General features: G+C 48.3%; 1 protein-coding gene across 4 annotated transcripts; it reads left to right on the plus strand.

Annotated features, from left to right (window-relative positions):
• Positions 1 to 20: 20 nt before the first annotated feature.
• On the plus strand, positions 21 to 13,561 carry ZNF391 (zinc finger protein 391). 4 transcript variants are annotated; one of them, XM_059176207.1, is made up of 5 exons: positions 21 to 159; positions 445 to 1,356; positions 1,481 to 1,560; positions 6,681 to 7,049; positions 7,652 to 13,561. In XM_059176207.1, the coding sequence occupies exon 5, from the start codon at positions 7,726 to 7,728 to the stop codon at positions 8,797 to 8,799; it is 1,074 nt and encodes a 357-aa protein (XP_059032190.1). In that variant the 5' UTR covers positions 21 to 159; positions 445 to 1,356; positions 1,481 to 1,560; positions 6,681 to 7,049; positions 7,652 to 7,725; the 3' UTR covers positions 8,800 to 13,561. The 4 variants fall into 4 exon arrangements, with proteins under 4 accessions (XP_059032190.1, XP_059032192.1, XP_059032191.1 ...); XM_059176209.1 differs by having other exon boundaries at positions 6,681 to 6,933; positions 7,648 to 13,561; XM_059176208.1 differs by having other exon boundaries at positions 6,822 to 7,049.
• The last annotated feature ends 951 nt before the right edge of the window (positions 13,562 to 14,512 follow it).

The raw sequence follows: 14,512 nt of genomic DNA on the forward strand, positions 1-14,512 counted from the left end.
CCCCAGCGCCGCTCCGTGCTCCTACCGCGCGTCTGCGAGCCGCGGGGATCGCGGGGCTCCTCGCTAATCCTTCCGGCTGCCTCGAGCGCCGTGCACTCGCGTTCCGTCGCAGCGCGGGCCCGGCCCCAGGTGTACCCGGGTGCGCCGCTGAGGCGGCCGGTGAGTGGAGCGCGCAGCGCGCAGGGCCGGGCCTGGGCGGGTGGGCCTGCGGGCTCGGGGACAGGTCATGCGGCGTAGCGCCGCGACCCCGGGCGGGGCGGCGGGGTCGCCGGCTGCGCCTGTGGGCGGCTCCGCCGGGTCCCGGGGCTGCGCGGGGGGCGGGCGGTGGTCCCCGGGGGTGCGCGGCCGCCACCTGCAGCCAGGCGCGGGGGGGCTTCTGGAGCCGGCTGTGCGCGTCGCCGCTCCTCGACTCTGTACCCGGACTGACCCCTCTCACCCTCGCAGGCGCCCCGTGACACGCGCGTTACCCTCCCCATGCTGCGGGCGAGGACACGGAGGCGCGCGGCGATGAAGCGCCGTCCCGGGAGTTACACAGCTCGCGAGTAGCAGCCGCGCGCTTCTGCCTGGCATGGGACTGCTCGGGACCGGCATGGACAGTACGCGTTTACCTGTTGGTGGAGCCGCCGGCCAGGTCTGCGGATCAGTTTTCTGTGTTATTCTGAGCCAGTTCCTGCCCACACTGTTGCCTGAAGACCACCTTTCAGGACGTCTCGGGACTCGGTCGTCTCTGCTCTGGGGTCGAACTGGGGCTGCCCAGCCCTCGGGCTGATTGCTTTGTCCATCAGCAGAGGCTCCAGCGGGCCAACCCGGGCCTGAAAGCAAGCACCCGGAGAAGAGTATTCCAGACCCTTCCGAACCTGCTTCCTTCTGACCGAGATAAATTCTTAATGCTTAAGGCGGTAGAAAGAAAGGAGAATTCTTGCTGAATTCTTGCTGGAAGAGGCGGTGACATGGTCCAAAAAATTTCAGATGGTTAGGGTCACAGGAGGTGCGTGTCGCTGGGAAGTTGGTCCCATGAAAGCAGATAGGTTTGGGGGGCTGCGGCCCTTATGACCACTTGACTGGGGAGAACAATGACTGGGTAGGATGCAGTATGGTTGTAGCAGTAAAGTGCTCCAAGTAGCTGAAGCAGGAGGTAGGAAGGAGGAAGAGAGGAAAGGACTTGCCACACCATGGTGCAGGAGTCCTCCGTGGGAGCCTGAGCAAGGGAATGGCTCGCAGCCTCTCTGAAATCCGTTGGAGGGTTTGCCTTCCAGCGCGTCCTTCAAGACCAGGAATAAGAGCTCCTCTGTCCCCGCTCTGAAGCAGCAGCTGCTGAAGGCAGCCTCACAGATTCTCGGAGCATCTGCTTTACAGGTACACCCTCACACTGTTAAACTGAATTCATTTGAGGTACGCCCAGCAATTGTATCTATTTATCTATTTACGTTGTATGTGACTATTCTTTATTGTAAACGCTTTGCTGTTTTTTCACTTGTAGCTCTGAAAGAAGCTTTGTGAGAAAAGACACGCAAGTCCTAGCTGTGCCGTTTTACCGTGTGGGACCAAATTCTCAGAGAGGTGAGTGACTGGCCCAGGGTTGCACCACCCTATGGTGCCAGAGCTGCTTCGGCAGCCTTCTAGTTTGGATCGTCAGGAGGAATGAAGAGACTGCTGTCAAAGTCCATTTGAACTCCTGTCCCATGTGGGAAAATTGACCAAGAGCCTGGATTTTATGCCTCAGATCACCTAGAGAGTTCAGGGAGGGTCTAGACCTGACCCAGATCCATCCCTTGTACCTTTTATCACTAAGGAACTAGGGACTTCAGGACAGGCATCAGTGTCTGTTGTCCTTTTCTCTGCGTCTGGGAGGAGGTAGGATTGCTTTTAGGCATTTGTTTTACCTCGACCTTTAAGGGTGCATTCAACGTAACACTGCATTCACATGTGCATTCAGATGTGACATTACCAGACCAGTGATCCTGGCTGCCTAGAATAAGATCTTTGCCAGCTTTGCCTTTGACCAAAAAGAAAGCCAAGAGGAGGTACACATACTCTTCTAGTGAGACAGCCAGTCTCACTAGAAGAGTATGTCCCATGAAAGTTAAGGATTCTTCCTCTTTTTCTGAATGGGTCATAGCACCAAACAGGGCATACATTTATTTTTCTTTTCACAGAACTTCCCTTAGGCGAGTCTGCCAAATTTTGCCCAGGATGGGACTATTCGTTGCTTGGCTGCCGATTGCTCATAATGTCTTCCTCAACACTCCTTTCTCTGTTTCATCATTTGGTGATTGAAGAACATCTTACTGGCCTGAATGGTTTCATCTGAAACATGGACCTTAAGCTTTCACATGTCTCTGATGATTTGAAAAAGACTAGGATCATATTAGTCTAATGCCTTTAGTGTAGGCAGATAGGTACGTGCCTTAGCGTTTGGGACTTAAACTCCCTGAATCAGAGAGCTTTGTACCAATCAAGTCCAACATCTTCATTTGACAGATGAGGAGACATAAAAACGAAATTGGTTATTTTCCCCTGGGTTTTATATAGTTATCATTATATCACTATAATCAAAATGCAGATTACTGGGGTGCATGGGTGGTACAGTCAGTGGAGCATCTGACTCTTGGTTTCGGCTCAGGTGATGATCTCAGGTCTCGAGATAGAGCCCCATGTGGGGCTCCTCTCTCAGAGTAAAGTCTGCTTGAGAATCCCTACCTCTCCTCCCGCCCCTCCCCTGTCAAACAAATAAATAAATCTTTTTAAAAAATATTTTATTTATTTATTTGACAGAGACACAGCAAGAGAGGGAACACAAGCAGGGGGAGTAGAAGAGGGAGAAGCAGGCTTCCCATCCAGCAGAGAGCCCGATGCGAAGCTCGATCCTAGGACCTTGGGATCATGACCTGATCCGAAGTCAGATGCTTAACGACTGAGCCACCCAGGTGCCCAATAAATAAAGCTTTTAAAAATCCAGATTATCTGGTAAATGCTTACATCACAGGGCCTCTATGTGATGTCCACTGATTCGTGCTGAGGACACCAGCTGCACTGGGGTGTCTGGAACATTCCATGTTCAGCTGACATAGATCGGGCTGTCGCATTAGCACAGCCTCTCAGGACGGTCACCTTTCAGAGGCAGGCACTCTCTAAAGCTCCATGGCACTCTGCAGTTAAGGTCATGCTGGTATCCTGGGATCAGTGGGGTTATTTTCTTGGCCATTTAGGGCCACAGGAGTGGAAAGTGCAACTCAGGTTTTATTCCCTAGTGAGTCTGAGTCCAGGATTTAATGCTTGGCTTGGGGCCAAATTACTTCACCTTTCTGTACCTCAAGTTCTTCATTTGTATCGAGGGGATAACAGTAGTACCCTTCTCACTGTTGTGAGGCATAAAGGACTCAATACTCATAAAACGCTTATAAAAGACAGATGCAAAAGACCTAAAGAATCTCCCAAGTTAGCTTCCTTTGTTTTAATGTAGAAGCTCTCCCCTGTGGGGTTTCTCTGTCTCTATCATGTGTCACATAAACAAACAGAAAATGCATGATACAGTTATACATGTAATGAACTTCTCTGTAATGACAAAATAACTACATTTTAGGACACTTGTACTACACAGTATATATACGAATTGAATTCTGTAGATCAACTGATATCACATTGGCTTAGATTACCAATTCCCAGGATATTAATGAGCATGAGGAGGACCCTCCACCTCAAACTGTCCATCTGTCTTTGAATCTGTTCTCATTCTTTCTCTGTTCAGGATATTCTGCATACTTTTAGGGAGCCTAAGTTTTCATGGATCTAAGAAGACAATTTACAAAGATCTTCAAATTTCGGATCTTTCTGGTTAAGGGGAAAACCTAAACCACCATAAACTTAAGCATCCTCGTAACAATATCTCTTCCCCAGGATGGGATATAATGTGAAATAATGTAGTAACATTCTACTGGGAACCAAAGTCCAACTTACCATCCTGTAGTAAAACTGACAGATAGTATTAATTACTTATAGATACAATTTCCAAAATATCAATGTCTTACCTAACTCTGATATAAAGGAAAGTAATTTATATTAGAATAGTGTGTATAGTTCAGTTTGTACAGTTTGGATGAAATGGATATCTGCACCTGTTCACAGAATCACTGTGAATACAACAGTTAGAAATATGGCCTGATAGATGAATGTCGTGTTTGTGAATCTATTACTGTAAGTGGTTTGATTTTCCTGAAATGGTGAGCAAGTCCTAATAGCATCCAAAGAAAGAGAAGTTTATTTCCCTAATTTTCCAGTATATATCAAAGCTGTGCAAAATATTTTGTATCTCTACGTAAAGTAGTGTTAGGTTCTAGCCTTAGGTAACTATTAACTTTTTTTTTTAGAGTGGGGGAGGGGCAGAGAGAGGAGGGAGGGAGAGAATCTCAATCAGGTTCCATGCCCAGCATGGAGCCCCATGCAGGGCTCGATCCCAGGACTCTGAGATCACGACCTGAGCCGAAATCAAGAGTTGGATGCTTTAGCCAACTAAGCCACCCAGCTGCCACTATTGCCACATTAACAACCTTTTTAAAAAACCTTAACAGTCTTTTTTAAAAAAATTAACATATTATATATTACTTGCCCCAGGGGTACAGGTCTGTGAATCATCAGGCCTACACAATTCACAGCATTCACCATAGCCCATACCCTCCCCAATGTCCATGATCCAGCTACCCTTTCCCTTGCCCACAACCCACCAGCAACCCTCAGTTTGTTTGTGAGATTAAGAGTCTCTTATGGTTTTTCTCCCTCCCTGGTCCCATCTTGTTTCATTTTTTCCCTCCCACCCGCTACGACTCCCCGCCCTGCCTCTCAAATTCCTCATGTCAGAGAGATCATGTGATAATTGTCTTTCTCTGTTGACTTACTTTGCTAAGTGTAATGCCCTGTAGTTCAATCCACATCGTTGCAGATGGCAAGATTTCATTTCTCTTGATGGCTTCATAGTATTCCATTGTATATATACCACATCTTCTTTATCCATTCATCTGTTGATGGACATCCAGGCTTTTCCCATAGTTTGGCTATTGTTACATTTGGGGTGCCCCTTCGGTGCACTACATTTATTAACAACTTTTTGAAAGTCACACAGGGGGCACATGGGTTAAAGCCTCTGCCTTCGGCTCAGGTCATGATCCCAGGGTCCTGGGATCGAGCCCCGCATCAGGCTCTCTGCTCAGTGGGGAGCCTAATTCCTCCTATCTCTCTCTGACTGCCTCTCTGCCTACTTGTAATCTCTGCCTGTCAAATAAATTAATAAAATCTTAAAAAAAAAAAAAAAGAAAGAAAGTCACGCAGGATCAGGAACATTTTTTTGTTTTGCAGGAATGCCCATTATTCCTGATCCACACTAAATTCCAGTAGCACCATCCAATCAACATTACAGTCCAGAAAAACCCCTTACCAATTCCCAGACCTCTCCCTGGGAGGTAGTACCGCTGCCTTGAGAATTACTGTCACAAAAGAAATAACAGTGAGCTGTCAACAAAATCATGATGGTGTAGTTGGCAGGGTCTGTGCTGCAAGAATGCAGGCCAGCCAGTCCAGCAATATGGCAAATTCCCGCTAAGGGATGAGGGCGCCGTGAAGTATAAAACCGGATTGTACAGAGACATTCTAAATAAATCAGACTCTTAGTCTAGTGGTAGGTCTTACGTGTTCCCTGTTTCCAGTCGGAAGGCATATTTTTGGCAAAGCTGGATACAGACAACATCATCCCATTGCCTTTGAGGGTCTTCTCCATGCATGACTTCTTGGTGGATGTCCTCCACGGCGCACCTGTACATGTGGGAGGGTTACTGGTCTACAAGAAAGGAAATACCTCTGAAACCAGATCATGTCCTAACCCAGTGGATCCCAAATTGGGCTGTGAGCAGAAGCATTAGGGGAAATGGTATATAGTTTGTAGCTGACTGTCAAGCACAGGGGCTCAGATGAAGCCTTAAGAGAATGGCTTAAAGAAAAAAGCTTTCGACTTGTGATATCTCTCTCTCTCTCTCTCTCTCTCTCTCTCTGTCAAATAAATAAAATCTTAAAAAAAAAAAAAAAAAAAAAAAAAAAAAGAAAAAAGCTTTCGTGGGGAAAGTTAGAGTCCAGAGATGGGCGAGGAAAGGCACAGATTCCCATATCCTCCCATTCTCCCAAGCAGAAAGGCCGCTGTAGAGGGACGCTGTGCTGGTCAGTTTTCCAGGAGACGGCCTGCTGCTCCTCCTCAGGGGCAAGTGTAAGAACAAGTCCGTCAGTGGGGAGCTAAATGGACTGCTTGGGGCCAGGCAGCCTGAGTGTGGGGTGCTGGCTGTGTAGTGGGCGTGTCTGAGGAAGTTGGCTGCCTACTTCCTGGGAATCTTGGGAGCCTTGGGAAGTGTTGGCCCTGCTGGCAGAAGGGAGAAGCCGCCGGGCTAGGGGAAGCTGAGTGTGTATTTGAGACCTTCCTGCTCCGAGGAAGGTTTTTCAGGCAATCTAGAGTATGTTTCTAGGGTTCTTTGTGGACGGTTCTACTTGTCAGGTTATATGAAGTTATTAGATACAAATGCCTGGGCCCGTGTCATACCTGCTGGGTCTGAAGCAAGGCTCAGGTATCTCAACTAATAAGTCCCATGGGGGATTCTGATGTGAATGTGTATAACCTTCTGGAACCCAATTTTGACCCCTTTCAGAAAGCCATTTTCGCCAGGCCATCCTCCCACAGCTTCTGAAAGTTCACACCATGTTTTCTATACATCAAGGCTTTAAGATTGAGCTCTGAATAGCCCTGTGTCTCCACCACCCAAGCCTTGTGTTAAATCCTTTCCCATCAGCTGGAATCCCAGCATGTGACTTGGACATTGTCATTCGGTCGGAGGAAGGACAGCTGAGGACGCTGGATCTTCAGGCCCTGAAGAGGGAAGTGAGCGGAAAATACCTGTCTGGGTGAGTGATATCATGAAAAGACCAGCAATTCGCTATTTAGGAGACACAAGTTCCAGTCTAAGCTCTTGGAATTCAGCGGATGACTTAAGTTAGTCTGCTTGCTATTTGTCAAGCAAGTGAGCGGGCCTCGGTGACTCCGAGAGTAGACTTGTTTAGAACACCTAGATTAGTTGGAAGGGGGGTCGGGGAGCATGTCCAGTTGCAGTGTTGTAGACAGCATTTCTGAAATTCTGTTCTTTCTGAATCCCAAGAAAATGATTGTATCCAAGCTTGACAGAATCACCCTTCGTGTTTGCTTTTGTTAGAGGGTGTCTTTTCTACACTTAAAAGTCTGTTCTTCTCATCCCTTTCCTTCCTCCCTCTTACCACCGCTCATTGGCTCGAGTAACTAAGAGCTCACTTTACTTTCTACTCCCCTATTCTCTGTTCATTGGCTGGTATATCTGCTCATTCCATTTTTTTGGCTGAGTCCCGTCACCCTTCCCAGAGTTCTTGATGTCTCTGTGCTCCCCATGCCTGTTATAAAAACTCTGTCTGTTGTCTCTTCTGCTCCCATTCCCTTGCCTTCGACTGTCTCTTTTTGTTTTCTTCCCATATAAAGTTGCTAGTGTGCGTGAATAGCAAATTTTCTTTTCTTTTCTTTTTCCTACTGCTTTATTTATCTTTCTCTCTATACTAGATGCAGGTGACATTTGCACTTTAAATCTCTTTCAGATAGGGAGCTGTGAACTGAGCCAAAGCAGCAACACCAATCAGGCTATTTCTGAAGAACCAGAGTTTTCAGGGTCAGCCATGGAAAGTCTCAGAGGGAGTACTGCCCAAGGTCCTATGAATGAAGAGGCCTATAAAGGTGAGGGCCGGTTATCAAGGCAGACAAAATGTCCTGCCCGGAAGACATCTTTTGAGAAAACATCGATCAGGAACGTGTCGATGACCCTTAAGGAAATTTTTACTAGGGAGAGAGTTCCTGAATCTAGTGAATTTAGTCTAAGCTCTAAAGTTAATACACAGCAGAACATTCCAAAGGGAGCTAGATACCCCATATCTAGGAAGAACTCCAAAGATAATTTGGACTTCATTAAACACCAAAAAATCTTCCCACAAAAGAAACCTTATAAATGCAATGAATGTGGGAAAGCCTTCGGTGATCAATCAGACCTTATTGTCCACAGGAGAACTCATGGTGGAGAAAAGCCTTTTGAATGCAATGAATGTGGAAAGACTTTTCGCCGAAGTACACATCTTACTGAGCATCAGAGAACTCACACTGGAGAGAAGCCGTACGAATGCAGCGAGTGTGGAAAAGCTTTTAGCCGGAGCACTCACCTGAGCCTTCACCAGAGGGTCCACACAGGAGAGAAGCCCTATGAGTGTGGTGAGTGCGGGAAAGCCTTCAGCCGGAGCACGAACCTCAGCCAGCACCAGCGAACTCACACTCAGGAGAAACCTTACAAGTGTACCGAGTGTGGGAAAGCCTTCAGCGACCGCTCGACCATAATTCAGCATCAACGAATACACACCGGCGAGAATCCCTATGAGTGCAGTGAATGCAGGAAGGCTTTCAGCTGGGTCTCCTCTCTCATCGAGCACCAGAGAACACACACGGGCGAGAAGCCCTACGAATGCGGCGACTGTGGGAAAGTGTTCAGTCGCAGCTCTTCCCTCGCTGAGCATCAGAGGAGCCACACCGGGGAGAAGCCCCACGAGTGCGGAGAATGTGGGAAGGGCTTCGGGCGGAGCTCGTCGCTTATCATTCACCAGAGAACTCACACCGGAGAGAAGCCGTACAAGTGTAATGACTGTGGGAAAGCCTTCAGCCAGAGTTCAACCCTCATCCGACACCAGCGACTTCACGCTAAAGAGTAACAGTCGAGCTTTTTCCTTAATGTGCACGTAAGAGCACACAGCACTCGCATCCTGTTGCTGCAAGGAGAAACAGATTCGTCTGTAGAGTTTTCTTCTCTACTAGCTAGCTGTAAGCCAGTGTCAAGGTAGCCTTCCTTCCGTTTTGTAAACTAGATGCTGCAGTGAGTGATTAGTACAAGGGGGTGAGTCTAGGAACCGAACATACTCCCTCTCCTCCCCGAAGGACTCCCCTTAGAGTGTAGACCTGACATCTTGTATCTGCTCACCTGTCTGTTCCCTGGGGCTCCGATCCCTGCGCAGTCAGTGGACCATGTTCCCCGACCACAGAAGACCCTTTACTTTGAGAGGAAGCCCTGAGTGACAGAGTGTGAGTGTGTGTGAGTGTGACGCTGGCTCCAGTACCAGAAGACAAGGAGCTGGCTTCAGAAAAGGACAAAAATCTTCCCACCAGTTTGCTGATAATGGTGTTGAGGCAAATCCAGTTTCTGATTTTATACAAACAGATTTTTCTGTTAAACCTTTTTGTTGTAGCGTGTTTTCTTCAAAGTATAAACTATGTGCCTAACTAATCCTAGTATTTTTTTATATATCCTCATCAAGAATGACCTAAAACTTACATTGAGTTCTTCTATGATTAAAAAAAAATTGCTTCCCTAGTTTTTAATTTTCTTCTGTTGGAGGGTTCATGAAACTTACACCCTCTGGCCCTAACTCTCACCATTCCTATATTGTAAGCTCATCTCTCAAGGACAAATTCCGTGACTGTTTCTTAGTCTTTTTTCCCACTTGACATTTGCAGAATTGACTCTTTGGCCACTCTTATGCCTTAAAACTTGAGCTTCTTCTGGCATCCCCAATTCTGTGCTGATCCACACTTTTCCTACCTCATGGCACTCTCTGATTAACAGTGATCAGCTGTATAACTTTGGGCAAGAGTTAAACTGGAGTGATCTCATTTTATTGGGCTGTAATACTTGAGGTCGCTCAATTAGATTGTAAACTTCCTGAAGACAAGTTCTTTTAGATCCCTGTGAAACATGCAAAGTGCAGAATGGTCACTAAATGCCCTGTAATTGCTGCCTACTTTATCCCAGGTAAATGGCCTGCTAGATTTCATCTGAAATGGTTTACGAGTTGATTTCTTGCCCTATTCCTAATGCTGCTGCTCGGTGCTCGGTAGTCGGGGCTCAGATTATGAGAGTCAGCAGGGCTTCCCTCGTCTCCCTGCCTTTAGCAGCCGACTAAACGACCGTCTTGTCCAAAGAGTTCACGGTTCCCAGGACAAAGATCAAACTCTCTCACTCCAGGGCCTTCCACACTTAGGTCTATTTACTTATTTTCCATTACTCTCCAGTACCTGCAGCGAGGCCTGTCCTCGGTGTCTGTTATACCCTCTTCTCACACTTGGCTTCTTTCCACACGGTGTGTGGCCCGCTTTTACATGTCCGGCATTCCCCCCGTGTCTCCAGAAATCTCATCCGCACGTTATGAAAGGCCTTGCTCAGGTCCTGCCTCCTCTGACACCTGGGGTCTCCCACCTTAGAATTCCTGTGCAGTGGTGGTTTGCCTTGATTTTCCTGCATTACAAATGTTCCTGTTCTGTTTTCTGATTCGCTCAGGTGCTTTTTCCCATAAGCTTTTGAAGTTAGACATTACCTTAAATCTCTCAGAAGCCCCATCTAATGCGTGGTATAATGCAGGTCTAGACTCCAGTTTTAATCTAAACAGGGAGGGTTTAATTGAATCGTGTAATCTCTTAGGCTTTTGAATGGAGGAAGAGCCTCATAAATATTTATGTAAATTCACTCTTGGGACTAATTCTCCATTTGAGCTCCTGGGATGCTGGCCTCTTGGCTTTCCATTTAATGAGACCGTTGTAAGGAATAAGTGCGTTTATTCGTGTAAAGTGATGAAAACAGTGCCTGACCTAAAGTGAGTGCTCAGGAAATGCTCATTCTAATGACTCTGCTGCACATCAGCCCACAGCCTTTCATTTCCTCCCCTGCAGGGTCTGTAAGTCCATTACCAGCAGTGGAAAACTAGGGTTACCATCCATTAGGTTAGAAGATGTTTATGCTAACTGTGGCAACAGGCGATAGCCATCCATCTGTATGTCTGGCACATATCATGTGTCAAAGGGACTCAAGATAGCTTACAAGATAGGATAAAATGGAAAACCAAAACACATAAGAATCAGCATTCGGTGGCGCCTGGGTGGCTTGGTTGGTGAAGCATCTGCCTTCTACTCAGGTCATGATCTCAGGGTCCTGGGAACGAGCCCCGAGTCAGGCTCCCTGCTCAGTGGGGAGTCTGCTCCCTCTCCCTCTGCCCTTCCCCTGCTTGTGTGCGCTCTCTCTCTCTCTCTCTCTCAGATAAATAAATCAATAAAATCTTTTTAAAAAGTCAGCATTAGAGAAAGGGGATAGACCAGAAGACCAACATGAGGACAAGTATGGTATGCTGTAGTTACCCAGATAGAGGTGTAAACTGAGCATTCTGGTAACCGAAGGGGGATGGTCATTTGGTTACTTTGTATTTGGAAAGAAAAAAAAATGCCCATTCTTCAAGGAAAGCTTTCTTTTCTTTTTTTTGAATACTCAACTGTGGTCATCTCTTCTCTTGTTTATGCCTTTTTTAATTCTTTGCCATCATTGTGATGAAGTGTCCAGAGAAAGCAGAGATAAGCACAGGGTTCATTCTCCATTTTCAACCTCTCAGCTCCGTCCCCCAACTAATCCCCCCACTCCCCAGCCCCACATGACAGCCTGACCTTTGATGTGGCCTTCCCTGCCCCTTCTCCACCAGCCACCTCCTGCAACCACCCTGTACACCCAAACCCAGGGCCTCTCTCTGCTCCTCACTGGCACCTTAGCCGCCCCAGAGAGGGACAGTGATAGATGGGCAGGTGGACTTCAAGTTCTTTCTACTCAGGTTCTGAGTCAGGGGTATCCCAGGCACACTGTGCTCTTTCCTGACTGGGCCTTTGCAGATGCTGTTCCCTCTCTCTGTTTCTCTGAAACCCCTTCAGCCCCAGCCCTGCCTCCTGGCATGTCTCCCTAGTGGGGGTTTCTACTGGTCTGCAGGCTGGGACCCCTCTCCTGGGAAGCCCTAAGAGGTACAGACAGAGCTGGTGTTCTCTATCCAGTTCAGCCATCACAGCCAGGATCTTATCGCAGTCTACGAACATCTGCATAATGGGTGTGGCACCCGTCCCCCTCGCCAGTCTCCCCTGACCTCCCCAAAGCTGCAGCAGGGCAAGAAGTCATCCTTGCCGTGTTGCATGATAAAGCAAGGAGTTCTTTTCTTCCCAAGTTGGCTCAGCCCTGGGAAGGCACTGAGGCCAGACGGATCCTCTAACATTCTAATGACCACACTACACCCAGCTTAAAACCCATTCATGGCTACTCAGTGCTGCTGGCCTGCCTGGCCCATGCTGCTTCCGTGGGACCAAGTCTCTGCTCCCTGCCCCCACCTCATTTTTCTTCCGAGAGAGCCTTAGTCCTCCCCGTCTGCTGGCTAACTGCTGGGAGCCCTTTCTCTCCCTGCACAGCCAGCCTCTTCATAGATCTTGTCCAAAAGCTTTCCTAATACTTAGATTTAAGATGAATGATGAATTTTTTCATTTGTCTGCATGTAATCTTACAATGCATTTGATAGCAAAAATTAAAGAATAATGTATTCTCCACAACATCTAGCATATGTAGGTTCTCCAGTGAACAAATATTTAGTTCATAGCGGACAGCTCAGAAAGGAAGGGGTGAAGATTGTTCTTGGCGTGGAGTGGGGTCTGAAGGAGCAGGGCATAGAGTAGATAACTGCGTGATAACTGGGTGCTGTAAGAAAAGCTCTTTTCACTCACTTAGTCATTTAATTTCTATCTCATGGGATGAAAAAGCTGGTGTTTTGGATGTGAAATAACTTACAAAATATCACATTTGACCCCAGTTCTGCTGACCAGTATTGGACCTCTTAGGATTCTATTTATTTGAGAGAGGGAGTACAAGAAGGGGGAGGGTCAGAGGGAGAAGCAGACTCCCCATTGAGCAGGAAGCCTGCTGTGGGACTTGATCCCAGGGCTCCAGGATCATGATCTGAGGTGAAGGCAGCTGCTTAACCAACTGAGCCCTCCAGGTACCCCGTACTGGACCTCTTAGGGCGGACCGTGGCAAGGTCTGGAAAAGAAAGACCGTGAGTAAAGGTGGAGAGGAGGGAAAAAGTCCTGTTGTTCCAGTACGTTAACTGGACTGTGGCCGGGAGTTCAGTGAAGTCAAGAATGAGAAGGCGGACTCGGAATTGGGTTAACTTGGGGATGGCCACCTCCAGTCCAAGATCGTGTTTGGGGTTAACAAGGGAGTCACAGGAGGTGGCGGATGATGGTGATTAAGTGTGGTTTCAGGGAGAGAGAGTAATCTGGGAGAGGAGTCAGGACGGCTTGGAGACGAGAGAGAGAGAGAGAGAGAGAGAGAGAGAGAGAGAAGGCAGAAGCCAGGTGAGAAGCTGGTCTTAGGATGGGGGTATTGGGAATCGAAGAGCCGCGGGTGGATGAAGAAGTGGTGCCCAGATTCGGGCAAGGGAGGGGAGGGCCAGAGGCTACATTCCTTAATTGCTGTGGTTAATTCTCCTGTGAGTGACCTGCACCATCAGGGAGGAGCTTCGGATATGCTCTCAGGGGGTAACACAAATGTCCACTGATAAGATTATCTTGCGTCTTCTCAGTCACTGTGGCCCCAGAAGCGTTTGGATTTCCCCTGGGAAAGTCGAGCCAGAGAGGGGCATGAAGGGGAGACGTCCGCGCATCGCTGCGCTCCGCGGCCGCGGACACACGTGTCTGGCGCAGTGCGCCTTACGTCCGGACGCGCACGTGCGCCTGCGGCGGGGGCCTCGCGTCCTTCCGGTGTGGTCGCTCGCTGGCCCGGGCGCGGCGCGAGGGCGGGAGCATGCGCGCTCTGAGGGCCGACGCGCCCCGGCCCTTCCCGGCCCCCGTAGGCAGGCGGCGGCCGAGGCGCGCGACTCTGCCCCGACGTGGGCGCGACGCCGCCGCTGCCCTAAAGCCCGCGCACCCGCGTCAGGTGGGCGCGGTGGAGCCCGGCCGGCCAGAGTGGCGGGAGGACGCAGCGTCCCATGAGGCACCCGCCGAGGGGCACAAAACACCTGACCGCGACGTTCATTGTTGTCTACGTTATTCTAATGCTTTTTGCTACAGGGATGCGGGATCGGACTCTAGATTCTATTTTGATACATAGTTTTTACGAAGAAAGTGCATTGTTGACCATGGTTGTTGAATTAATATACCTGATTTTCGGTCCCGTTCTTATGCACAGTTTTGTGTAGAAATGGTGCTGGTGGTTTTCTGGCTTTCCTCGCATGTGTTAACTTGTTCTTGCAAACTAATCAGAAGGTTTTGCATTTTCATCTTTTTAAACAGAGAAAAAAGGACGGACTTTGAAGTTGCGGAGGAATAGTCTTTGCCCTAATTCCTAGTTGAGGGCTCCTTGTGCAGAGTTTTGGGACATGGAGGCCACAGCTGCTGATCAGTTTAACTTTTACATCTCATCAAAGCCATGTTTTTCTCGTCATATCACCTTTTGCCTTTTCTCTCCCAACACCTGATGCTTTTCATGTGTGGCTATGAAAGGAAATGAAGGAGGTGGAAAGGAAGGCAGTCCTCGAGAGAGATTTAGGAAAAGGGCTTAGAGGGGAATCAAGACTCCAA

The sequence above is a fragment of the Mustela lutreola genome, chromosome 6 (assembly GCF_030435805.1).
Source record: "Mustela lutreola isolate mMusLut2 chromosome 6, mMusLut2.pri, whole genome shotgun sequence".
Classification (NCBI taxonomy): Eukaryota; Metazoa; Chordata; class Mammalia; order Carnivora; family Mustelidae; genus Mustela; species Mustela lutreola.